We start from the raw sequence: 27936 nt of genomic DNA on the forward strand, positions 1-27936 counted from the left end.
ATAGTGCTACAGTGAAAATACATATTTTCAGATCGGAATATTTTTATACTCTCCAGGTACCTAAAAGTGTAATTACTAGATTAGATAGTAGATCTGTTTCAATTTTTTGAGGTACCTCCATACTGTTTCGCTTAGAGACATTAACCAATTTACAATCCCCAAGGGTTCGTTTTATCCATACCCTTACCAGCACTTGTTCCTGGTATTTTTGATATAGGCCATTCTCATAGAATATGAGGGGATTTCTCATTGTGGTTTTGATTTTCATTTCCCTAATAATAAGTAATGATGACCTTTTTTGTGTGTGCCTGTTGGCTTTCTGTACTTTGAAGAAGTCTCTTCAGATGTTCTGCACATTTTTTGGATTGAATTTTTTGTTGTTGAATGATATTAATTCTGTATACCTTAGAAATTAATTCTTTGTCAAATGTTGATGTGCAAATATTTTTTCCCACTCGGTAGGATGACTTTTCATTTTAATGAAGTGCCTTTCTCTTTGCAAAAATTATTTAGTTTGATGTAGTCACATTTGTTTATTTCTGCTTTTGTTTCCCTTGCTCTTGGAATTGGGTCCCCAAGTACATCCCTAAGAACAACATTGTTGAGTGCACTGCCTCTATTTTCTTCTGGATGGTTTATGATCAGGTCATGCATCCATATTTTTAATCTGTCTTGAATTAATTTTTGTGGATGGTGTGAAATAGTGGCCAAGTTTCAATATTTGTGATTTTTCCAACACCATTTGTTGAAGGAACTTTCCTTTCTCCATTCTAGGCTCTTAGCTCCTTTATCATAAATTAAGTCCTTGTACGTGTGTGTTTATTTCTAGGTCTTAGTTCTAGTCTATTGATTTATTTTTATTCCAATACCATACTGTTTTGATTACTATCACCTTGTATTATTATTTGAAGTCAGGAAGCATGATTCCTTCATTCTTTTATCCCAGGATTGCTTTGGCTCTTCAGAGTCTCTTGTGGTTCCATATGAATTTTAATAATGTTTGTTCTATTTCTTAAGAGAATGCCACTGGAATTTTGAGGTGGGTAAAATATATTAGGTGGCCATTTAATAATTTTAATTGTTCTAATCCAGGATCACAATGTGACTTTGTTTTTTTTTTTTTTCTTCTTTTTGTAGTAGATTAGAAAATAATTTTTTTTCTCTGAGCAAAATCTTTGTTTGAGGGAGAACAGAAACATCTGATTTGGGCCTGTTGGTGTTAAAATATGGCACAGAATGGTGTATACACAATAAAAATTTGTTAGGTGTTCCTCATTAGACTTGTGGAATTAATTGAATGTTCATCAAGGACTTGAAGTAAACTATGAAGTTGAAAAACATGTTTATATGCCATGTGTACTTGTTAGAAATACAAAAGTAGTATTTCTCTTCTGTACTGATCTGTTTCTCCCTTCAGGCAGGTATGACTTCTTGCTAGTTTCTGCATGTGTGTGCCTGTTCTCTCTAATCTTTTACTCAGTTGGATCAGTCTAGCTTTGGAGCTAGAAATCCATAGAATCTCTTCAAGCAACCTGAACAAAATCTGTAGAGAAAAAAAAAGTCTTGAGAAGTAGGCTCTGGAACATTGGAGATGTGAAAATCATACCAAAATTGACCATTTAAATATTTCATAGATTGAAAGAAGAAGATACCTTACTGTCTGAAGAATAAATGTATCTGAGCTATTTCATCATTTATTATATTTGAAATACACGTATCTCTATGGGACTCAGATAGTATGATTCTTCTAGCACCACTCCTCCTTGGACCCTAACCTGATACCATACCACAGCCACTGTGGTTTAGGTGCTGCCTTTTTCTCATTCATATCAGTTTGAAGAAGTTCCTGGTTGGCATTGTTTCATTTTAGTTCTGAAAATGCTTGTCTGAATGTAGATGTTCTCATTTTGATGGATACACTCTTGTTCTATAGTCCAAGTTCATTTATTTATTTTTAATTTTTTAAATTTTCTTACATTGTTGTTCATTTTGTACAGTATTTGATTTCTCCCTTCAGGGACCCTTGCCGGAGGCCAGGGAATGAACTGGCGCTGCAGAGGCTGCGGACAGCCTCACAGCCCAGCAGCCCAGTGCTCAACCACTGCGCCACCATGGGAGGCCCTGTCTTTTTTTTTTTTTAAACCCTTTGGTCAATTTCCCTGTATCCTCCTATAAATGATATCATCCAATATTTTTCTTTTTCCTTCTGATTTATTTCACTGAGCATAATACCCTAAAGTGCAAGTTTATAGCAGTGCTACCCCCTGAATAACAAATTCAAATCTAGGCAAGATTAGAATTTAAGAGACTAAAATCCTAGCATTTCATTCATCTTAGAAGGAAACTGAGACTAAGGGAGCTTAAGTGATCACAGCTAATGTGTAGAAATTTTGAGGGTGCTAGAAAATGGAGTAATAGCCAGGAAAGTTTCCTTTGCAGAATCAAGATTGCTTTTTATAGAGGGCAAGAAAGGAGCAGGTTGAAGGAAACCTACCTGATCTTTTTTAAAACAGCTAAAGTATTTGTGCTTTAGGCATTTCCCCCTTGTTAGAAGCTGTTCTACCCATTTGGTTTTCTTCTTTTTTTTTTTTTTTTTAAGATTTATTTATTTATTTATACAAGCTCTGGGTACAGTCAGAAGCACGGGAGGGTGAGAGAATTCACCAGAGCCAGAGTGGGGAGCAGAGCAGGCAGAAGAACCTAAGCACACTGCTGAGGGGAGCAGCGGGCGGCAGGAGAAGTCTGCGCACCATGTGGGACCCTCCTCGGGTGGCCGGGGAGCAGCCGGGGATCGAACCAGCGCCGCGGAGGGTGCGGGCAGCTTCGCAACCCAGCGCTCAACCGCTGCACCACCAGGGAGGCCCTACCCATTTGGTTTTCTAAGGGTCCCTTCTCAGGCTAGTGATTAGCCATATGTCTCAGAAGTAGAAATTAAGTGCTTTCTCTCTAACTCCTTAGAGAATTATGGGATTATTACCAATTTGTCACCTGCTGACTAGGTTTATCTCCTTGAGGAGACTGTATACTGATGGATTATACAGTTTGTTCTACGAGCAGTGAGAGATTGTACAGACTACAGGAGATTATGGCAACTTCTTTTTTAGTCTAACAGTACAATAGGACACAATTTCAGCTGCCACAAAGGAAAGGTGCTTTAAAACACTGCACATCAGAATGTCCTTTTGGGACTTTGCTGGATTTACTCTGGTTTCCTCACATGAATTCCTCAAGCAAACTCCACTTTAACTTTTCTGATTGGAGCTGAGTGTAGAGTTGTGCGAGAATTATGAAAGTTGTTATCACCTCATGTGTGCATGTTCCAACATGAAATAAGAATGGACTTGAAAAGTTAAAAAGAAAGAAAAGTCATTTAAATTTCTTGTAATTGATGATTTAGTTGCCAGCTCCTGAACTACTCTCGGGCTGAAGAGCTATTGATATCTGGCTTGTGAACTTTCTCATCTATGTTCTGAGATAAAGGTCAGTGGAAGAAACCCCTTTGGAGGATCTTCAGAACACATTTAATAATAGCAGAAACTATAGCAGCAGCAGCAGCATTTAACATTTATCAGACTGTGCTGGGCATGGGCAACAATTCCAAATGCTTTGTATATTGTATTTCACTTAATTCTCACAGCAGTTCTGTGATATTGTACCAGTATGATTTTGATTTTGCTAATGGGAAAACTGACTTAAAGAAGTTAAGTGACTTGCTTAATGTTTCACAGCCAATAGTGGAAAATCTGTTTCAACTCACGGTAGCTATCTGCAAAGTCCATTTATTTCTTTTAATCATTACCCTCTGCTACTTATCTTCATCCTTTACTTCTGTTTGAAGAAGTAGGACTTTAGCCTGTGAAAAAAATCAAACAGGTGCAAGAGACTTAGCCGTTAAGCTGGTCCTCTCAACCTTGTTTATACAAGTGAAAATTGGGACAGCTAAAAATCCACCTGTTGGGATTGACCAAATAAATTATGGTTTATTTGTTCAAAAGACTTTTATTCACACATTTTATGTTTTAAATTAATAGATACCTCACATAAAAATCTTCTAGATACAGTGATATTCTGATAGTTTGCAATCTGAAAATTCCAGTTGGTCTTCAGAAAGTTCTCATATTCAAGAATAATTCATAATGTTCTGATGGCCCAACCTGTGTGGAACTCCTTGACTATTGTTCAAGTATTTTGATTGCGGAAGATGCAAAAATGTAATACTTTAAAGAGCAGGAGAGGTTCAAAGGATTTTATATTATGGACAGGCATCTTAAGGATGAATCGTAGGGCCTCCCCGGTGGCGCAGCGGTTGAGCGCTGGGTTGCGAAGCTGCCCGCAGCCTCTGCGGTGCCGGTTCGATCCCCGGCTGCTCCCCGGCCACCGGAGGAGGGTCCCACATGGCGCGCAGACCTCTCCTGCCGCCCGCTGCTCCCCTCAGCAGTGTACTTTGGTCCTTCTGCCTGCTCTGCTCCCCGCTCTGGCTCTGGTGAATTCTCTCACCCTCCCGCGCTTCTGACTGTACCCAGTGCATGTATAAACCAAAAAAACAAATAATAAATAAATAAGACATGCCTCTAGAAAATTAAAAAAAAAAAGGATGAATCGTAGTTCCATCTTCTAAAAAAATTAAATATTCCATCAGAAGCTTATTTTAGAAGAAATAAAGGAATAGACTGATACTGAACCCACTCCTAAAGCCAGGTAGCTGGAGAGGTACTCTGATTGCCAATCTCATCAGCAGTATGAGGACTAATGGAAGAATGGTTTTCCTATAGGGAAAGGAGGGTGCTGGGCAGTCAAAAACTACATGTATACTATAATTATAAAATTAAAACCTGCAAAGGTGAGGATTTAGAATCATATTTACAGAATATGATTTTAAGGGATATAAGTTTTTAAATTCCAGAAGTTGGTCCAATCAGAAAGAATTTCGGGATTTGTATTAGCATGGTTAGAAAACCCATTTTCCCATTAGACTAGAGCTTGGGAAGCTTGAACTGCTACAGTTACTTTGCCACCCAGGAGGAGAGCCTATCAGAAAATGAAGCTGAAACAGAGAAAATAGCACCAAGAGAAGGAGGGAGAAACCAGACCCCATCATATCATTTGAGCCCCTATATCAGGTCGTGTCGAATTTGGACATTTTTAGTTATACGAGAGCCAGAAAGTTCCTTTTTTGCTTAGGCCAGTTTGACTGTGGTATTATTACTTGTAGCTGAAGAAACTCTCAGTACAATCTCCTTAGAGATCATAAAGTCCAGCTACTTTGTTTCATAAGATTGAAGTTTGGAGGAGTGAAGTGACTTGCCTAATAAACAGTTAATTGGTAAAAAAAACTGGAACTAAAAGTTGGCCCTGCCACCTCCTTTTTGTTGTTGTTGTTTTTAAAGATTTACCTATTCATGCACACAAGAACTGGGGTACAGACCAGAGGTGGGGGGGGGGAGATGTGTGAGAGGATTCACCAGAGACAGAGTGAGGAACAGAACAGGTAGATCGACTGAAACACACTGCTGAGGAGAGCAGTGGGCAAGTCAGGAGAGGTCTGCTGCACCACATGGGCAGCTCCCTGGTCAGGGATCGAACCCGTGCTGCAGTGGCTGTGGACAGCTTTCTAGGTTGCGTCTTAACCCCTTGGGCCACCAGGGAGGCCCCCTGCTACCTCCTTTATATGCTCATTACATCTACATAAATCATTTTAAGTAGGTTTGGGGTAAAATTTGTAATGAGGATGCCTTGTTAGGCATAAACTAATAGGAATTAGCCTACTTTGACTTTTGGAATAACAGTAACTGCTATTGGCAGGAAACTGTCTCCAGTATAGTAGCTCTTATTTTTCTAAACCATTGTATAACAGTTCTAGCTAAAGACCATAGCATGATTGGTATCTTAGTAACTCAGTCATCTGTGAACTTAGTGGATAATATTTGGCTGGCTGTTTCATGTTGCCCATTCCATGGGCTTCCTCAACTTCTAGAATCAGCAGGCTTACAATATTTTTCTGTGAGTGAGTCCAATATTAGGAAGTGACACATAAACCTCAGATATACCAAGCTCACTAAGGGCTTGCATGTGGGCTGTTCCCTCTGCCTGCATTGCTTATCCCTACACTCTTCATGTCTTTTTCTCCTTCAGGTTAAATTCAGCCTCTACAGAGATACCTTCCCTGTCTGTCCTAGATAGCTCTCTTTGTTCTCTTTTTTTGCCATGTTTGTTCCTTAAAAGGTTTCCAATTTGTATTTAGTTACCACTCTTTCATTTACCACTCCATACTCAGTGTCTAGCTCAGGGCCTACACATGGGGAATACTCAATATTTATTTGTCAAATGATTCAATTTAATATATCCAGGGCTTGAAGAAAAACAAAAAATAAAAATAAAAGCATTGTTTGGACCCATCTCCCAGTCATGACCCAAGAACCTTAATTGCCCTCACACCTCCACTGACTGAACATATGGCACAAATCCTAAAAAGAAAGGAAATTAAAAACTGTACCACTACACTTATAACTGTCTCAGGCATTTTTGAGTTAATATTTTATTACCTCTCTTCTTCAGCTTGTCATGTCTTGTTTTTTCCTCTTCTCTGTGACTTCTCACCTACCCACTTGACTCTGACTCAGATTCCTCACACTGAAAGGATATATCAGAGAAGTGAGGTGGCCTTGAGAGCAGGGGAGGAAGGATGGAATGACAAGAGGCACCAGAAATCTCTTTCAGGTCTCTAATGGCTCGAGGTCATCATTTAAAGTCTAGAGTAAGAGGGACTTGGAGTGCCTCTTTTTCTTGCTCAGTGCCCTCAACTCAAGTGCTTAGCTGGCAGGCAGACACCTTTTCCTTCTCAGTTACTGTCAGAGCAACATGAAGGTCAGGCAGAGAGAGACAAATGAGAGCTGCTCAGGGACGGGAGGTTACCACGGTAACAAGCAGGCAGGACTGCTATTTGGAAACAGGCCTAATCTTTCTCCTCCTCCTCTCTCCTTCTCTGCACAAGAAGATGGGTATTGTTTAGCTGACCTCCATCCTTGGGGTGGGAACCATAATCCCTTTCTGACAGTTGCTGGTGACACTGGAGTGAGCTGCTTTGCATTTTAATTTGATAAGCCACAGCCCCAGTTTTCTCAGAAGTGTTTGGAGACATGGCTTTTTCTGGCCCTGTTCCAGGTAGGATTCTGGTTGCCACTGAGCAGGGTTTGGGATTGTTTATTTCTCAACAAAGAATTTGCATATTTGTCCTTGTGTGGAAGGTGCCATTGGGTTCTCAACAGCTCTTATCAAATGAATATAGGTAATCTTTTGGTTTTGAATACCTGCCTTATGAAGTCATAGAGATCTTTATTTAGTACTGCCTTTATCCCCAGCTCTTAGGAAGCATCCCACAGTTTTGGGCCAGTGTACTGGATATACTGACTTAATGTACTTACACTTTTGCCTCCCCTTTTTACTTCTATGCCCCACTATTCTTACTACATTCCCATTTCCTCATCAACCTAGGTCTCTTTTCTTACACTAAATCTTTACATATGTAAATCTCTCTCATTTTCCTCTTAAAATCACTATTTAAAAATGTTTAATATAATTTGAAAGTTGTAACAAATTTTGATAGAATGAAACATTTTCAATATAATGAAAATCAAATACTGAAAAAAAAAAGAGGAAGTAAAAATCATCCAGAATCTCACTACCCAAAGATAACAGCAGCAGAATTTTCCAGTGTGCAACTTCTAACTTTTAACCTACTCATTGTATAAGAATCATAGGTACTGGGCCTTACTGGTGGTGCATGGGTTAAAGTCTCCGTGCTATCAAGCTATTGCCAGTCACTGCAGCATGAGTTCCATCCCAGGCAAGGGAGGTAACCCATATAGCGCAGCTGACCTCTTCTGTTTCACCTGTTCTGCTCCCCACTCTGTCTCTGGTGAATCATCTCACCCCCGTACCTCTGACCTACACCCCAGTTCTTGTATGCATAAATTTAAAAAAAATTTTAAAGAAATCAAATATTTATATAGAAATCAATTTGACATTAATTTGCAAATATAATAATACATGTTCTATTGTAACCTTGCAACCTTTCCTCTTCCTTATAACATACACCTATGCAGTTATCTTGCTATAAATTCTAGAAATGGAATTTGGGGACAGGGGAACATGTACATCTCATATTTTGATACATGTGCCAAATTGCCTCATCCATATCTTCTACTAACTCATCTTCGTATTTATATGTTGTTCTGAACTCCTTAAAAATTCTTAGAAGATCGCATCAGATCATGCTCAGAAGACCTACATCCTCTTTTCCTAATATACTTCCTACTCCTGATATACTTCCAGTTTCCTAGATTGCTGGCAATTAAGTGAACTAAAACAAACAAACAAAAAATACCTAATCTCCAACCTTTCTCCAAATTGAAAATAAAAACTGTTCCTCCTTTTTCTCTCAGTAATGGAATACCACCCACTTGAATTTACGCTCCAGAGAGAGGAATTTTTATCTCTGTCATAGTATATCCTCAGTACCTAGAATAGTTCCTGGCATGTATTAGGTACTCAGTAGATATTCATTCAATCATCTCCCCACCATCAAAATCAGAAATTTTTATCATGTCTCACTCCTTTATATTTACCTACATGTCTGATACCTCATTAAGTCAAACTGCTTATTCGTGCTGAATGTCTCTTAAATCCTCCCTATAATCCTCCTACTGGTGTTTCACTGGGTTTATTGCAGCAGGCATCTTAGCCAGGAGCCTTCCTTTTCAGTCTCTTTTAGTCTACTCCCTTCTATTCGTTAATTTTATCTTTAAATATATAAATCTGATAACATCTTTCTTTTGCTTTAATCCCTCAGTGGTTTCTCAATACATGCAAACTTAAGCCCAAATTTTATTCTCCCTGTATTGTTTACTCCAACCAAATCAAACAACTTGCTGTTTGTTCTTTGAATATGTTGTTTTTGTTCTTGCCTGTGCACCTTTGAGCAGGCTGTTCCTTCTGCTTGGAATGCATTTTTTTGTTCTTGTGAAACACCTACTTATCTTTTAGTATACTCCAGTGTGAGGTCTTTTTTATTCCCTCTGACAGTCACTCCCTAGGGAGAGCACTTGCAGCCCTTTGTTCGTCTTGGTTATGGTTATTTGTTTACCACTTTATCTCCTAATCTAAAATGAGAATATAAATATACAAATACAGGGTATCTTTTCTTCTAAGCCTTATAAAGTTGTGTAATTCTCCATTTAATTTTTGAATTAATTTGTGAGTATTAGACTAAGGACTGTGTTTAGTAGTGAAGGCAGTAAAAATCTGTTAACTAGAATATAATGAGTCTTACATTGTTGGTTTTGCTTAATACTCTACCTTGGTTAAAGAGTTTTAAATACAGAGTTCTTTCCAATATTGGAGTTCTCTGATATGTAAGACATGGTATTTGGGAAACTTTCTGTCCCTACCTCTGAATATCTGTGGGATTTTATGAGTGCTCTATGTTAAGTATGTTCTTCAAAATTCTAAATTTCAAATAGTGTTGATATTTGGTATAATTGTTTTTGTTGGTCTGCTTTAGAAGCGTTGAATGAGGGAGTAGTTGTTGAAAAGTAAAGGTTTGACTGCATTATGGCAGGTGCTTTCAGTTCTATTTCAGAGAATATTTGTACGGAAAAATCAGAACGCTATTATGATGAAACTTTAAGTGAAAGTCAACATATGAAACAACTAATTACCAAAATTAGTGTGCAAATCCAAATCTAAAAATAGATTTAAAACTCTTCTTGAAGATTTTTTGCAGAAGATAAGTTTGCTTTACCAGAGAACTACTAAAAAGCAAGTTCCCTGTTTCCAGTTTAACAAAGCACCTCGAATTTTCAGAGAATTCAAGTGTCCTAGTCCAAATTAATCATTTTGGAAAAAATTGAAAGCATTGGCATATGACGTCCCAGATCCTGTTGTCTAGAGAAGCCTAATAAATTTGGGAGAAGCAGAAAACTACAGACAGGCACATACCCAGATTTTCAAGGTTAAGTTTAAACTTAACATTAATCTTCAACAAACTCCTAGACCAAAATGTTAAACAGATAGTTTGTCTGCTAATTGCAGTTCTTCCTGGTTATATCTAAGCTGCCTTGGAGTAGCCTACTATAATGGCAAAAAGCATAAACTTAAGAGTTAGACAACATTGGTTCAAGTCCTTATCCTGCCACTTAATAACTGGGTAATTATACACAAATCAGTTGACATTTCTGGGGCTTTGTTTCTTTTCTGACAACCAAAGTAATCATCATTTCACTGGAGTGTTGTGAGACTTAATGAGATAACATATCTAGAACTCCTCACACACACTAGGCACAAGATAAATCCTTTCTTTATCTTCCTTTTACTCTTGATATTTTCCTTTACCCCTTGCAGTTTAACTTTTGTGCCTTACCCTTTCCTGTATTTTTAACTTCTTGCTAAGGTTATTTAACACCAGCCCATTTTGTTCTTGAAACTACATTTTCCCTTGACTTCTTGTGATAGCATTAAGTTTTGGTTGTCCTTTATTATTACTCATGCATTGTGGAGCCAAATAGCCTGAGTTTGAATCCCTGTTTCATCACTTAGTAACTGTTTGGTCAAGTTACCAACCTATTTAGTCTTAGTATATTCATCATTAAAAGGACATATCATAGGGCCTTCCCCGGTGGCGCAGCGGTTGAGCGCTGGGTTGCGAGGCTGCCCACAGCCTCTGCAACGCCAGTTCAATTCCCGGCCACCAGCGAGGGTCCCACCAAAAAAAAAAAAAAAAAAAAAAAAAAGGACACATATTAGTTACCATAGAGGGTTGTTTTTAGGAATTCATCTAAAATGCTTTGAAAAGTACTTGGCACATACAGTAAACAGTAAAAGTTTGCTTTTGTCATCATGATTTTTATTGATTTCAGCTCTTTTGTGGTCTTGTCTTCTTGGATTTAATCCTTTCAATATTGATACTCGCAAATTGCTCTCCCCTGCTTGCTTTTTTCATCTCTCTATCCTCTGCCCTTGCACTATCCCATCCAGCAGGATTATGACTTCTACTAACTACTGCCTGGACCTTTCACCTGAGTTCCAGTTTATATCCAGCAACTTAACTTAAAATTCCAAAGTTTGAACTTCTTTTCTGATTCTGTCCTACCAACAATTGTTTTGTTGCTCTTGTTTTCTTGTGTCTCCTGAAATAATGGTGCCAGAAACCTTGAAATCTGCCCAGATTATTCTTACCTAATGGGTAAGTCAACTATTCCTGTCGGTTCCACCTCTAACCAACTCATTCTTTTCTTTCCATTATAACTACCACTACCTTGATTCAAGTCATTGTCTGATTTTACTTAGACGGTTGTAGTGTCTCTTATTAATCTTCCTCTAAGTCAAGGTAAAAAATTTTAAAGTATATTGGATCATATCATTTTCCTGCTTAGAACTCCAATACTTTCTTTATTTTGACATGTAATATCCCATTACTAGGTCCAACACCTCCATGCCAAATTATTATGGTTCCCACTCAGGCCAGGTGTTGCATCTGCCTAAACTAATTTTCCTTATCTTTCTCTTGAACTTAGTCCTTAAGACTCAGGTGAAATGGCACCTGCTTCTCCCAGGTAGACTGAAGTGATTGAGCTCCCTTTGTACTTAATTATTTTGCATTCATTATGACATTGTTTTAATTACTTGATAATATTTATTTTCCCCACCAGACTTAGGGACAAGGATCATATTAGATGATGATCATGTTTGATGACCATATTAGCCTTAGGACAACAAGTATTTAATGTTTCTGAATGAAGAATCCGGAAAAAGATTGCTTAAAGAAATCAAATTAAGTTCTAAAGCAAGACATTCTAAACTTTGTTTCTCTCTATCTCCCCTCCCCTGCATCCTTCCTTCTTTCCAATAGAAAAAATATGGCTGGATAGATGGAGTGCCTTGGTGTTTTTAAGGTATTTCATGATAGATATTCTTGATAACATGTCGATGAAATATGGACTTGATGGTGATGTCATTGGGTGGCTTTATATCTGACAGTAGAGCTATATTTAGAGAGTATTGATTACCAGATATTTGTCAGCTAGGATGGAGGTGGTAAACCACAAGAGTCTGCTTTTGGTTCAGTCTTGTTCAACATTTTTATTATAATTTGTGTGACTAAATAGAAAGTATGCATATAAATTTGTAGGTGATACATAATGGTGGGGACTCTTGGTTGTGAGAGAAACTTAGCTCAAGCAAATTTAAGCAAGTGAGGGATCTTTGTAGGTTCCCACAAATGGAATTTATTAGTTTTGGGCAGGGTCTCAAAAAATATCATCAGGATTCTGTCTTTGCTCATGTCCCTGTTCTACTTTCTTCTAAATTGGCTTTATTTTTTTTTTTTAAGATTTATTTATTCATGCATGGGGTACACGCCAGAGATGCGGGGCGGCGGGGGCGGGGGGTGAGAAGATTCACCAGAGACAGAGTTGGGAACAGAACAGGCAGACTGACTGAAATACACTGCTAAGGGGAGCAGCAAGCAAGGCAGGAGAGATCTGCTGTTCCATGTGGGTTGCTCCCTGGCCAGCCAGGGATCTCCTGCAGTGGCTGTGGATAGCTTCATAAGTTGCGTCTTACTTAACTCCTGCGCCACCAGGGAGGTGCAGAATTGGCTTTTTTCTTAGGCAAGCCTACTTCATATGTTAGGAGAAATTGCCACTGGCTTCTAGGTTGTATTAGTTCTTTCAAATTAAAGGGCCAAAACAAGAAGGAATCTCTACAGCCTGTGAAACACATATTCCATGCCTTTTGGTAGAGTTAGGCCCATTACTGTAATGAGGTTGGGGGAATGGATTTCCCACAGGAAAAGGTTCTGCTTGAAGAAGGAAGGGGGAAAGAATGATGAAAAGCCAAAGCTATACTATCATGAACCACTCCAGAGAAGTAGCTCAAGCACTGACTGTCTGAAAGAAAGTAAGGCTCAGAAAGATTGCATGTGTCTGTGGTTACCAATTATTAAGTAACTAAATTGAGATTTCATCCAGTCTCTTAGAAAGACAGGCATTTATAGTTTAAAACATCTACTTGGGCCTCCCTGGTGGTGCAGGGGTTAAAGCAGTGCAATAGCTATCTCACCAGCCACTGCAGTGTAAGTTCAGTCCCTGGCTAGGGAGCTACCCACCTGGCACAGCAGACCTCTCCTGTCTCGCCTGCTGCTCCCCTCAGCAGTGTATTTCAGTAGATCTGCCTTTTCTGCTTCCCACTCTATCTCTGGTGAATCTTCTTACCCTCCCGCACTTCTGGCCTGTACCCCAGTTCTTGTATGCATAAATAAAAATAAATCTTTTAAAAATATATTAAAATAATAAAACAGTTACTTACATATTTGTTATATGAACAAATAAGGTACAGAACAGTCTGCACTGTCTTTTATGTAAAAAGGTACATGTAAGTAAGCAACTACATATGCATTAACTTGGTTGCTTCTGGGAAAGGAAACAGGGCCATTGTAGATCCTTTGCTACTATATGTGTTTTTAATTAAAAAAAATCAACCTTAAAAGTACAAAAATTTGAGGAAGTTGGCTGATTAAAAGTTTGAGTAGAAAAGGTTCAAGGAGTTTTAATGAATGTGAAATTCAATAAATGTTTCAGAGTGACTTGACTCAGAATAACTAATAAAGGTTGTTATTTGAGATCACCAGAATATGTAGGCACACTGCTAGGGATCTGACATATATTAGAGAATTTAATCTTTTAAATCACCCCAGTAAAGTTAAGGGTTATTCTCTACCCACATTGGTTAATTAGATGCTTGTTATGATACTATGACTTTGTGCATATTCTTTTAGGATCAGCTATCTTATATGAAATGAGGTGCTATAGCATAAACATGCTCTATAGAAACCCAAATCAGATTTGCTGTGTAAAGTGCTTTCTTTAAATAGAAAGATCTTTCATTGGAGTCACCAATTTTTCCTGTCAAATCCATTAGCCTTATGTTGAAGTTATATGAAATCAGTGAATATTCTGTGACCTTCTAGAACATATAATCACCTAGGAGACACTTGGGCATTGAAGCCTAAGCAAATGGCTATTTCCCACTTGGTTCAATAGAGATAAGGTGTCCATAATCAGCAGTTCATCCACACATTATAGCACCCTTCAGATAATTTGAAGTTTTTTTTCTCTCTACCTTTAGCTTAAATAGCAAATATAAGGAAGGAAAATTTCTATAGGAAATGATGGCTCCTGATTAATTAAGTACGCATTTTAAAATTTCTTTTAGATAATGGCATGTTTAGTTTCTGAACTCTTAAGTTTACAATTTCAGACAAGTCTTATCATTGGCAATTTGAAAACAGATAGGCACTGGGGAGTGATTCTACCTGCCCCCAGCAAGGGTAAGAGTCGCTTTTGTCATTAATGACCACCATTAATTTGTCCATTTTATCAATTATTTTTTTTAAAAATTTATTTATACAAGCACTGGGGTACAGACTAGAGGCATGGGAGGGTGAGAGAATTCACCAGAGACAGAGCAGGGAGCAGAACAGGCAGAAGGAATGAAGTACACTGCTGAGGGGAGCAGCAGGTGAGACAGGAGAGGTCTGCCTTGCCATATAGGAATCTTCCTGGCCGGCCGGGAATCGAACCGGCGCTGCAGAGGCTGCGGACAGTTTCACAGCACTGCGCTCAACCTGCTGCACCATGAGGGAGGCCCCCATTTTATCAACTTATTAATTGAACCCTTCATTCTTTCAAATTTTTAAAATACTTACACTTGGTTGTTGGAGATTATTAATATATTATTTGTAAACATCCCTTACTTATAAAAACCCTAGCCTGTGGATTTTAGGATTGTTTTAATGTACTCCATTGTTGCTAATAATTTTCTCTACCTTCATGTCTGTTTTCTTTGCCTTTCTTTCCACACTTTCCTGTTACAGTAGACACTCTTATTTGCCTGCTAACAGACAATTTCCCTCAACTTCCTTGCTACCAAAATCCCAGTTTTGTTTGGGAATCACATGGCTATAGGCTTCTGGAGAAACTGAATCCTTTCCTAATTTCAGAACATGAAACTTGATTAATTTTCAAAATATAGCCCTCAGACCCCTGGGTATCTCCAAGACCTTTTTAATGGTTCGTCTAGGTCAAGACTATCTTCATAATAATACTAAGACATTATTCACCCTTTTCACTTGTTGACATTTACACTGATAGTGCAAAAGCACTGGTGGGTAAAATAGCTGGTATCTTGACATAAATCAAATCAGTGGCATCAAATTATGCTAGTAGCCACCACATTCTTCACTCCTATACCCGCAGAGTACAAGATATAAAATAAAATTAAATTAAAATAAAATAAAATAGGGCCTCCCTGGTGGCGCAAGGGGTTAAGACGCAACCTATGAAGCTATCTGCAGCGATTACAGCACGAATTTGATCCCCTGCAAGGGAGCTGCCCACGTGGTGCAGCAGACCTCTCCTGACTCGCCCAGCAGTGTGTTTCAGTAAATCTGCCTGTTCTTTTCCCCACTCTGTCTCTGGTGAATCCTCTCACTGCACCCCCCACCCCATCCCACCCCGACACCTCTGACCTGTACCCTAGTTCTTGTATGCATCAATAAATAAATCTTCAAAAAAAATTATAAAAGCCAATTTCACTTTGAATTATCTTTAATAAAACAGTAAAAATTATTAATTTATTAAACCTGACCTATGAGGACATATCATTTTATTTAATTTTTTTTAGATTTATTTATTTATGCATACAAGAGCTGGGGTACAGGCCAGAGATGTGGGGGGGGGGATGAGAGATTCACCAGAGACAGCAGTCAATCAAGCAGATTGACTGAAATACACTGTTGAGGGGAGCAGCAGGTAAGACAGGAGAGGTCCTGGCTGGCCGGGGATTGAACTTGTGCTACAGAGGCTGCGGATTGCTTCATAGTGCGTGCTTAACCCCTTGTACCACCAGGGAGGTCCCTGAGGACACATCATTTTATATGCTATGTAACCAAATGGGAAGTACACAGAAAACACTTCTGCTGCATGCCCAAGTAACAATGTTTGTCTCGAGGAAAAGCAATTGTGCTATTGAGTTGCGAACTGACCTAGCCAGTTTTGTCCTGAAGTGCTATTTTTACTTGTATAACTGACAAATTATAGTTTTTCAGACTTGGAAAATTTGCATTTTCTTCAAAATGAATTAAATGAACCTATTACCCAAGGAAAACAATTGATAATATTTATTTTAGTGATAAAGATTTGACCTCTCAAGCAAACCCTTTTTTGGGAAAATTTACAGTTTGACCATTTTACCATTACTTGAAACCTTTTCTGATGAGCTCAGAGGCAATATTAATGAATATGACTTCTGTTAATGAAATGGGTCAATATTTGAAAGAGCTGTATAATTCAGCAAATTCGTATTTCCAAATAACGAATGCTAGATGTTAAAAAATCATGCATAGGGAAAAGAAACATTCGAAGTGAAAAGAGAGCAATGAATCGTAATGTAATAGAATACAAAAGCTCGCAGATTCCACATTGCTACTAATCTTTAAGAACTATACTTTGTTGAATTTTGGTGTCATATCAAAGAATAATTATCTGAAGAAGAAATACTTTGTGTGTGTATGTGTGTGGCCAGTTTTTTAAAGTACTTCAACTAAAACATTTCACCAGCAGATTGAATGCAAAAAACAGACATGAGAAACTAGCTGTCTACCATTAAACCAGACACTGAAGAGATTTGCAAAATGTAAATCAATGCCTCTCTTCTCTATTTTATCATCTTTTGGAAAAAAAATATAGCTATTTTTATTTAAAATACTATAGGGCCTCCCCGGTGGCGCAGCGGTTGAGTGCTGGGTTGCGAAGCTGCCTGCGGCCTCTGCGGTGCGGGTTCGATCCCCGGCTGCTCCCCGGCCACCGGAGGAGGATCCCACATGGTGCGCAGACCTCTCCTGCCGCCCGCTGCTCCCCTCAGCAGTGTACTTCAGTCCCTCTGCCTGCTCTGCTCCCCACTCTGGCTCTGGTGAATTCTCTCACCCTCCCGCGCTTCTGACTGTACCCAGTGCATGTATAAACAAAACAAACAAACAAATATAATAAATAAATAAAAACATGCCTCTATAAAAAAAAATAAAATAAAATACTATATATTAACTTTTACTAGAGTTTTAATATTATTTTTAATAAGCTCATACATATTCAACATTTTCTTTTTAAATTCTAGTATGGTAAATATCAGTATATATATTCCACATAAGTAAAGTTCTTTGTGGTTCTCAATTTTTTATCACTCTTCTTACTTTGAGATAGTTGTAGTTAAAATAAATAGTTGGGAGAGATCTCTTTACCCTTTACCCGGTTTCCCCCAGTGGTAACAATTTGAAAAACTTTAGTACAATATCACAGCAATGATGCAGTCCACTGACTTTATTCAGATTTCTTCCATTTTGCTTGTACTCTTTTGTGTAATGTGTGAGTGTGTATTTGTGCGTGTCTAGTTTTGTGCAGTTTTATCTCGTGTAGGTTTGGGTGTCTATCACACAAAGCACAGAACATCAATACAATACCATCAATACAAGGATTCCTTGTATTGTCCTTCCTCACCCTTGGTCACTACTAATCTGTTCTCTGTTTCTCTAATTTTGTCTTTTAGACTTGTTAGTTTTAAAAAATAAGTTAATTAGTACTTACTGAAATGTTTAAATGTTTAAATTCTCACATGATAAATATCAGTAGATACAAGTCTGTGTTAATAAAAGCTCAAGTTCGCTCAGGTTCTCATTTTCTAAGACTAAAGGTTTCTCAAGACCAAGAAGTTTAAGAACAGCTGACTAAAGCAAGGAGAATTATTCAGGTTTCTCCTGCTGAAGCTACTGCAGAGCAAGATGCAGTTTGTGATGTCTCAGTTGAGGATACTCATGTCTTAAAACAAGACTATTAATATGAGTAATGATTGAAATCTCTAATCCAATTTGGTTCATTGATATTATAGGTTAAGTTGAGATTTTCTTTTATATCTGTGTTTCTGAATGGCGGCCTGGTAAAAGACTTTCGCTTTCTATTGTGTTTCCCTTATTTGGCTTGTGTGTTATTTTTTGTTTGTTAGTTTTTATATCCTAATGAGTAAGAGAATAGAAATGACACACTGCAACCCTGACTTTTTAGGAAATAAGTATATGAAAGTAGATAAAAAGTATTTGCAGCTAAAAAATGAATTTTTCTCAAATTCTTTGTTCTTGAGAAGCTAATTCTGGTGCTTCGATTAGACCACTATAGGGATGGAAGGGGGGGATCATCAACCTTCTGTGGGGGGGGGAAGTCATTTCAGAGGTAGTACTTAGGTCCCTATCATCACTCATCAGCTGCAAAGTTAATGAGTTTGCTAAAAGAAAATGTGAATTTCAAGCAGGCAGGAGATTATAGAGTGAGAAGATTTAAAAGAGTAGAAGAGATGCTTCATTCAGCAAAAACCTTTGCTTCTGTAATGGACACTGCCACGTGATTTCTATTGTGCATTGATTTCATTTATGATTTTTTTCCTTTGTTAAATTTCTAGCAAAATTTATCTATTCCACCACACTGGAAATTTTGAAATACTTGAATATTAGGACCATTTGATCTGTCTCTTTATCAGAAGAGGTCTTTAGGTTCTGAACCTGAGACTGTGTAGGGATCATTGCAGAATTCTCTATAACGAGTCTGAAGTCTTCACATTATGTTTTCACTGCACTGCATTTACTAGTATGTATTGGGACAGCCTGTGTTGTTGACCTTGACACAGGTGCTGTTGGTTAAAATTGAGTGCTAAAGTCTTCTGTGAGTAATAGAACATTTTGCTTCTAAGAACTATTGATGTCTGATTATGGTGCCAGCTACTGTGTTTTTCTTTTTCCTCCTTGTCTTCTGTTACAAGATATCTTGAAAGTTAACCCAATTTACAATCTAATTCTTTTTCAAAGCAGCCTAAATGTAATCTGTAAACTCAGTAGACCAGCAGCCTCTTGTTTTACCTTGAACAGAGAAGCAGGGTTAGCACATACTTAGTGTTTGAAAAGGGACTGATTTCCTCCCCCACTACATAGTGAAATGTGTTGTTTAGGGATTAACTTGGAATATTCTACTGCATTCTCACAGGAGCTTTGTGAAAAAGAGGAATTCAGATTTCTCCCTTCATCCTCAGTTATTCCAAGATTTCTACCTGCCAGATTCTCAAAAGAAGGAATCACTGATCTTTCAGAATAAGCAAAGATAATCCTTAATTATTAAAAAGAAAGAAAACACAGTTCAGTTTTAAATAATACATAGGCACAAGGAATACTTCTATGTTTGTCCTTGAATAGGGACGCCTTCCCATTCCTATACCTTGTGCACCTACATTACTGTTAGTATTGCTGGTGCCGAGTCACTAAAATCCTGAAGGAACTTTGGAATTATTGAAGAAGGAGAACTTCTTATTAATACAGTGTTCTGTAGATCTTATATTGATTCTGTACAATTTTACTTGATAACCTGACTAAATTTCAACATTCACCTATGGTTATCTTTCAGTCTTGGATAAAAGGGAGTTTCTTAGAGCTACTGTAGTTATAAGGGCAGGCAACTTTTCTGTTGTTTGACTGAAGGTGTAGATAGCAAACTCATTTTTGTGAAGGGCAGAGTGGAGGAACTCTCCCAAAGATTTTTTCAGTGCATTTTCTATTCCTAAAATTATGTTACAACCTTGAAATTTTCCCTCCATCAGTGCCTCTTATGTGTGGGGGGTAGCTGAAGTCAGTGTATAATTATTTCTTGCAGGGAGATTAATGGCTCTGGCCTTTTTTAATTCTCTCCAGTCCTCGTTTCTGTGTCACCTGCCTATCAGCAGTCAGATCCCTAATAGGTGCTATTAGACTAATAGCTAAAGGTGTACTGAAAAGAAGTATCATTAAAGATAAAGGACATGAACTATTGGAAAACTTCAGAGCCTTCCATCTTTAAGTTCTCTGTAAATCTCTTTTCAGGTTTTTGTTTTGTTTTGTTGTTATTTATTTCTTCATTCAGCTGAGCCCTAGGAGCTCATGGTGGCACTTCTTGGCATTTCAGAGTGAGAATTGGTTCAGCTTTTATTGTTATTATAGTTACTAAGGTATTTAATGATCCTAACTTTTTATATTCCTTATTTTCCCTACTGATACCAGTCTTCTGACAATCCCTGCTCTTGTTGGGAAGGTTGGCAGAATGAATCCTTTTCTGATTTTTAGCCTCTTTTGGAGAGTGATAAATGAAGCTCTGTTTGTTCAATTGAGCAGTAAAATATGAAATCCCATAAAAGCCACCTAGGTTATTAGATGAATATCACCGAGCTGCTTACTATGCACTATGGCTTAACATAGATTATAGATGTGACCAAATGGTGATTAGCAGAGCTGGATCTGTAATTAAACATTAGTGTGCTGTTCTGTGATTTCTACTTAAATTTCTGTTGCAATGTAGAAGGAACTAAATAGTTCCAAACTGATAGGTCATCTCTTCTTCCCACCTCTCCAAGTCTCTTTTAATTATTTAAAAAATAAAGTCATCCTTATACTAACATAGATCATGAACTCTTATTTAGTGACTTTGACCAGTAAGGGTGGTTAGGTACATATGTTAAACAGCTCCTCATTTGTCAGTTCTGTTATTCTAGTGTTCAGTTCAGCTAATTAAGTGTGTTTCTTCTCTTTCTTTCAGTTTTATAGCAAGGATTAATTTGGCAAACTGCCTGAAATGCAGCAGTGGTGTTTCCAGCCTATATCTTAGATGTTTTCTGGACCCATCAGTACAGAATTGGGGGCATAGCCAGCAGCACTGAATAACCTAACAAGAAATGAAACAACTTCCAGAAAAGAGCTGTCCTTGGTGGGAAGGAAAAAGAAAGAAGGGGGCTGGGAGGGAAGGGGGAGAGAGAGAGAGAGAGTGAGCAACCATGTGGACAGTGGAACAGGTTGCCAACAGGACATGTTCAAGCAAGGTAATCAGAAAGTACACAGGACTGGTCTAGAAGATTTTAAAGCAATCTTTATCTAACAAAGAGGGCTTTGCAGGAATTTCTCTTTCTAATAGAAGTATAGAAAAGGAGTATACATCTAGCTATGAAATAGCTTCTGTCTCTATTCTTTCCTAAGAGAAAGAACAGAGAAACAAAGGTAAGATAAAGATAGATGATCCATATACTTCTGTCTCTAATTTTCCCTTTCTAGTAACTATCAAGGGTAAAATCTCCAGGAATCTTTCTTTCCAAAGAGTTATGAGCCAGTTTCTTAGAGCATTCCTGAAAGGGTTTAGTGATGACAGCCAAATTTCAACCACTACATGGTAGTAGCCATCGTTGTAGTCATAGTAGTAGAAGTAGAGAGTACACTTTTTCCTGTACTGTTTTTTTTTTTTATAGAGGCATGCTTTATTTATTTATTTTGTTTGTTTATTTATTTTGTTTGTTTGTTTATACATGCACTGGGTACAGTCAGAAGCGCGGGAGGGTGAAAGAATTCACCAGAGCCAGAGCGGGGAGCAGAACAGGCAGAAGGACCGAATTACACTGCTGAGGGGAGCAGCGGGCGGCAGGAGAGGTCTGCGAGCCATGCGGGACCCTCCTCTGGTGGCCGGGGAGCAGCCGGGGATCGAACCGGCACTGCAGAGGCTGCCGGCAGCTTCGCAACCCAGCGCTCAACCACTGCGCCACAGGGGAGGCCCTTTCCTGTACTGTTTTTAATTTCAAGTCTTTGCATAGAAATTTTACAGGATCTTGCAAGGATCTTCTGTATTCCAAGAAGATTTCTAGATCAAATTGTAAATGCTTGATTGTCAAACATTCAAAAGAGAGTAAAAAATATCCTGATAGAATTCCATATACAGTGATTAAATTTTATGAAAAAGGTGGCATTAGGAAGTATAGGGAGTGTGTGTGTGTGTGTGTGTGTGTGTGTGTGTAAGATAAGGATAATGTTTTGGCAGCTCTTGAATTAATCTGAAGCAGTGTCTTAACATTCTTTGAACTCTTGACAGTGATGATGTGCAAATAGCAGTGACTTTCTAAACCAAGTACTGTAGAGAATGGAAGCAATACCCAGATCTCAACTTCTAGAGTAGTAGTCAAAGCTCAGAAGGTGTGTGTGTGCGCGTGCGCATATATGTTTTAGGGAAGAAGTAAGTGGATTATAGGTGGAGTGGTGGTCTTGCTGTAACTATTCCAGAACCAGAATTATATTGCAGAGCTGTCCAGCAGCTTGGATTATGGCTACATGGGTGGGTTCTATTGATTTTATTTCTGTTGAAGGAGTACATTCAACCTGGACTAAAAATTCTTTCCCAAGGGGAAGAAGGTCCCAATCAGTGACTCCTTTTTCTAGGTTTTCTGGTTGGTATCATACTTAATCTTCAGGGCAGATCAGTCAGTGTATTGACCACATATATACAAGACTATGTTTAATTAGAATCTGGGACTGTAGACCCACAGAGTTGGTACTTTTGTCAGCCTGATGTTAAAATTTAGAGAGTTAAAGGATGATATTTTTACCACTTTACTACCACTTCTAATTCTAGTTGCATTCTTGGCATCTAAGGTAGTTGCATTCCAGTGAGAGGTCCTAGTTTTGGAGGTAGACTGCTGGTGCTGGTATCCAACTATTTCTGTCTATGTATGTATTATAACTGTATGTGCAGTCTGCTATGGATTGGCTTCTGATTAGTAATAGCATATATTTCTTTTTTTTTAGCAAGTGTTCTTTGTCATTCTTTTTAACCTTATATATATATTTACATCATTTTTCATTTTTGCACAATGTATGCATTTTCATCTTGGTTATACACCCCATAGAATTCCCACCCCACCCCTTATTATGACCCTAAATCCTTCTCTCTTCCCCTCCCCTGTAGTATGTCTCTGGTTTATAGTTGCTTGTTGATTTTGATTTTTACTTCATTATAATTAGTCTTTTTCCTGGTCCCTTATTAAGGTTTTCTAAATTCCTGCTATGAGTGAGACCATCTGGTATTTTTTTCTTTCTTTCTGGCTTATTTCATTGAGCATGATCCCTTCCAGCTCCATCCATGTTGCTGCAAATTGCATGAGTTTATCTTTTTTGATTGCTCAGTAATATTCCATGGTGTATATGTACCACATCTTCTTGATCCAGTCATCCGTTTTTGGGTATTTGGGTTGTTTCCATAGCTTAGCTATTGTAAATAGTGCTGCTATAAACATAGGGGTGGAGTGCAAGTGCCCTTTTGAATTAATGATTCTGTGTCCTCTGGGTAAATACCTAGGAGTGGAATTGCTGGATCATATGGAACCTCCATCTTTAGTAGGTTGAGGAATCTCCACACAGCTTTCCAGATTGGTTGGACCAGTTTGCACTCCCACCAGCAGTGCGGGAGAGCTCCTTTTTCTCCACATCCTCGCCAGCATTTGTTGTTGCTAGTTTTTAAAATGTGCCATTCTCACTGGTGTAAGATGGTATCTCATTGTAGTTTTGATTTGCATTTCCCTGATTACAAGTGATGTTGGACATTTTTTCATATGCCTGTTGGCCATTTGCATTTCCTCTTTGGAGAAGTTCCTTTTTAGCTCTTCTGCCCATTTTTTTTTTTTTTTAAGATTTATTTATTTATTTATACAAGCACTGGGTACAGTCAGAAGCGCGGGGAGGGTGAGAGAATTCACCAGAGCCAGAGCGGGGAGCAGAGCAGGCAGAAGGACCGAAGTACACTGCTGAGGGGAGCAGCGGGCGGCAGGAGAGGTCTGCGCGCCATGTGGGACCCTCCTCTGGTGACCGGGAGCAACCGGGGATCGAACCGGCACTGCAAAGGCTACAGGCAGCTTCGCAACCCAGCGCTCAACCGCTGCTCCACCGGGGAGGCCCTCTTCTGCCCATTTTTTGACTGGATTATTTTCTTTGTTGTTGTTGAGTCTCATCAGCTCTTTGTAGATTTTTGTGAGCAGCCCTTTATCATTAGTGCTGTGTGCAAAAATTTTCTCCCAGGGCCTCCCCTGGTGGCACAGGCAGTTGAGCGCCTCGCTGTGAAGCTGTCTGCAGCCTCCGCAGCGACGGTTCATTCCCAGCCAGCAAGGGTCCCACATGGCACGGCAGATCTCTCCTGTCTCGCCCGCTGCTCCCCTCAGCAGTGTATTTCATCATTCTTCCTGTTCTGTTCCCCACTTTGTCTCTGGTGAATTTTCTCACCCTCCCGTGCATCTGGCCTGTACCCCAGTTCTTGTATAAATAAATAAATCTTTAAAAAAATTTTTTTCTCCCAGTTGGTGGGGTGTCTCTTTGTTTGGGTTACTGTCTCTTTTGCTGTACAGAAGCTCTTTAATTTGATGTAGTCCCAGCTGTTCATCTTTGCCTTCGCTATCACTGTTTTGGATGATGAGTCCTTAAAGATGTAATAGCACATATTTCTTACAGATACATTTGATATAAGATTCACACTCCAAAATGTCATTCTCATTAACCAATCATTGTTATAATCTCTGAGGATTAGATACCCCCATCACTTTGCTCCCAAGCCCTTTTCATGACCTTTAAGTAGATTTCCTTGTAGCTGAAGATAAATTAAAGTTCTGATTTTCTTGAAGTAGCATTCCTAGCAACTGGGAATTTCTTTTTTTTTTTTTAAGATTTATTTATACAAATAAGAACTGGGGTACAGGCCAGAGGTACGGGAGAGTGAGAGGATTCACTAGAGACAGTGGGAAACAGAACAGACTGATTGACTGAAATACACTGCTGAGGGACAGTGGGTGAGACAGGAGAGGTCATGTGGTTTAACTCCCTGACTGGGGATTGAACTCCTGCTGCAGTGGCTGCAGATTGCTTCATAGTGCTGAGACTTAACTCCTTGTGCCACCAGAGAGGCCACAACTGGGTATTTCTTTCCCCCTTTATTCCCACCTGTATTCTTGAATTTTATACTCGATGTGTAATATATTACTTGTTGAGTGATAGATTGGTGGGAAACCTAGTGGTGACAGAACATGATCAGAAGTTTGGCCATTTCTTTCTCACCAGTCTATGTGCTCTTTTGAAATCTGGCCCTAATTCTCTTTCACTTAAGATTTTTAAATGAAGCAGTATTTTTTATACACTTTTATCTAAGCTCAGCTTATTAGAAAGATCATTAATAAGAAATAGAAATTCTCCTAGTACAGGGTGCACATATCTAAAGTACTACGTTTGCAGTGATATCATGAGCTAGAACTTGAAAGGATGAACCTTAGCCTTCCTTATATTTTAGAGCCTTCTGCATTCAGTTAGGAAAGGTTTTAGGACTAGATTAAATACAGAGGTGTTACCTCTAAATATTCTCCCTGCAACTCAGCAACTACTTTCTCTTCTCCCACAGATGGAGTCCCCTGTCTCTACACCAGCGGTGCTGCCACTGCACCTTTTAGTGCCAGTGGTCAATAATGACATCTCATCCCCCTGTGAGCAGATCATGGTTCGTACCCGATCAGTCGGAGTCAACACATGTGATGTGGCTTTAGCCACAGAGCCCGAGTGCCTGGGCCCCTGTGAACCTGGAACAAGTGTCAATCTCGAGGGCATCGTGTGGCAGGAAACAGAAGATGGTAAGTGCTGATGTGGCTTTTCCACCCCTTCTCAATCTGTCTTACTGTTACAAATAATACTGAGTATTTATTAGAGTCTTGAGCAATTGTTGTCTGCTGATGATACCTATGCAGAGGTTTATAGTGTACTTTTTTAGCAAAATCACTCAGCTTCTAGGGATTACCAGTATCAGTTTTTTAGATTATTTATCCCCCCTTCATAGCTATTCAGCAGTGTTTGCCCTGGTTCATAAGCGGTCATTTCATAGGTGCTGGCCAGGTAGTTCAAGCTCTGTCTATACTCTCCATATCCCTGTCCTTTTATTTATTTTTTTATTTTTTAAAAGATTCATTTATTTATTTATTTGTTTATACAAGCACTGGGTACAGCCAGAAGTGAGGGAGGGTGAGAGACTTCACCAGAGCCAGAACGGGAAGCAGAGCAGGCAGAGGGACCAAAGTACACCGCTGAGGGGAGCAGCGGGCGGCAGGAGAGGTCTGCGCGCCATGTGGGACCCTCCTCCGGTGGCCGGGGAGTAGCCAGGGATCAAACCGGTGCTGCAGAGGCTGCGGGCAGCTTCTCAACCCAGAGCTCAACCGCTGCGCCACCGGGGAGGCCCATCCCTGTCCTTTTATATCGGAGAATTAAAATATAAATGAACTTCTGGGTCAGGCTTGAAGAGAAAAAGTCATAAAAAGAGCAGTTGTGGGAGTCAAGGAAATGGAAAATAGTCCCTTTTCCCTCCCGTTTTTAAACTTTTTTATTTTCTTACATTGTCGTTCATTTTTGTACAATATATGATTTCTCCCCTCAGGTGTAGTCCCGATAAATCTCCCACCACCATATCACCCATGAACTTTCACCATAGTCCCTGGTGCTCTTCCCTCCTGTTTTGACCCCACTTCTACCCCCTGTCCTGCTCTATGCCTCAGATCTGTAGTTTGCCTGCAAATTTTGTCTATTTTTTTTTTTGACCCTTTGTTCGGTTTCCCTATATTCCTCCTATAAGTGAAACCATGCAATATTTTTTTTCCTTCTGACTTATTTCACTGAGCAGAATCCCTTCTAGTTCCATCCATATTGCTACAAATGGCATGAGTTTATCTTTTTTTGATTGTGTAGATATACCACATACCACATATTCTTGATCCGTTCATCTGTATGGGGACATTTAGGTTGTTTCCATGTCTTAGCTATTGTAAATAGTGCTGCAATGAACATAGGAATGTAGGTTTCCTTTCAAATTGATGTTTTTGTGTCCTTTGGGTAGATTCCTAGGGATGGAATCTCTGGGTCATGTGGTAGCTTCATTTTTAGTAATCTGAGGAACCTCCACACAGCTTTTCATAGTGGTTGGACCAGTTTGCATTCCCACCAGCAGTGTAAGAGGGTTCTTTTTTTCTCTACATTCTTACCAGTATTTCTTGTTGCCAGTTTTTTTTTTAATATGGGCCAGAGAATAGTCACTGTTAAATTGACTTAGTGTTGGCTCATTGAAAATGCAACCTTTGCTTTTTTTTTTTTTTTTAAACACCTGGAGGTGCAGCCAGCTCCTTTCCTCTGGTTGCCGAGCCACGCATACCATTTCATGCATCTGTCACTTAGTACAGATTTTCTAGGCCAAGGCAATAGGGAAATGTTTACATGGTCTTGTTTTGAGGCATCCACTAAGCAGTTGGCTCGTTGTAGGGTGCTGCTGCCCAAGACTACCAGCCAATTTTCTTGTATGTTCCATTTGCCCCTGAGAACAGTATCTCTTCTGTTTTAAAAGTTCATAAACCTAAAAAAGTAGGAGTGCAATTGGGACTTAACCAGGTATTTCAGATCCCTTGGTGCCATCTGTAGCAATTTGATTTCAACACATACATTCTTTTTGAAAAGAATCCAAGTCCTTGTTGTGTGCTTACAGAGACTGGGCCTCAGAGTCCCATCAGGTCTCTGCATCAGTAGCCAGACTGTCAAAGCATCTCCATTCTGAGGAATCCAGGGGCCCAAAGGAGCAAAGCTAATTATCTCTGATTATCATAAGCTATCTTATCAGTCAGCTTGTGGAAATTCAGGTGTTTCAGTCTAATAAAAGTCTCTCTGAATATTTTGCTGTAATTCAGTATTTATTTAAAAGTGCAATAGGGGCCTTCCTAGTGACACAGTGGGTTAACTTTCAGCACTATGAAGCTATCCCCAGCCACTGCAGCACAAGTTCAATCCCCAGCCAGGGAGCTAACCCACATGTCACAGCAGACCTTTCCTGTCTCAATTGCTGCTCCCCTCAGCAGTGTGTTTCAGTCAGTCTACCTGTTTTGTTCCCCACTCTGTCTCTGGTGAATCCTCTCACCTCCCGCACCTCTGGCCTGTACCCCAATCCT

At 39.1% G+C, this 27936-nt stretch overlaps 1 protein-coding gene across 1 annotated transcript in view; it reads left to right on the forward strand.

Moving 5' to 3' along the window:
- Positions 1-27936, forward strand: part of ZNF609 (zinc finger protein 609) — a gene marked incomplete at both ends in the record, with an annotated part of 169920 nt that overhangs the window by 99859 nt on the left and 42125 nt on the right. Inside the window, one exon of the mRNA XM_084239760.1 lies at positions 25365-25590. Within this exon, the coding sequence (XP_084095886.1) occupies positions 25365-25590 (226 nt within the window). The remainder of the gene's footprint in view (positions 1-25364; positions 25591-27936) is intronic.

This window comes from Talpa europaea (genome assembly GCF_964194135.1).
Source record: "Talpa europaea genome assembly, chromosome: 8".
NCBI classification, from domain to species: domain Eukaryota; kingdom Metazoa; phylum Chordata; class Mammalia; order Eulipotyphla; family Talpidae; genus Talpa; species Talpa europaea.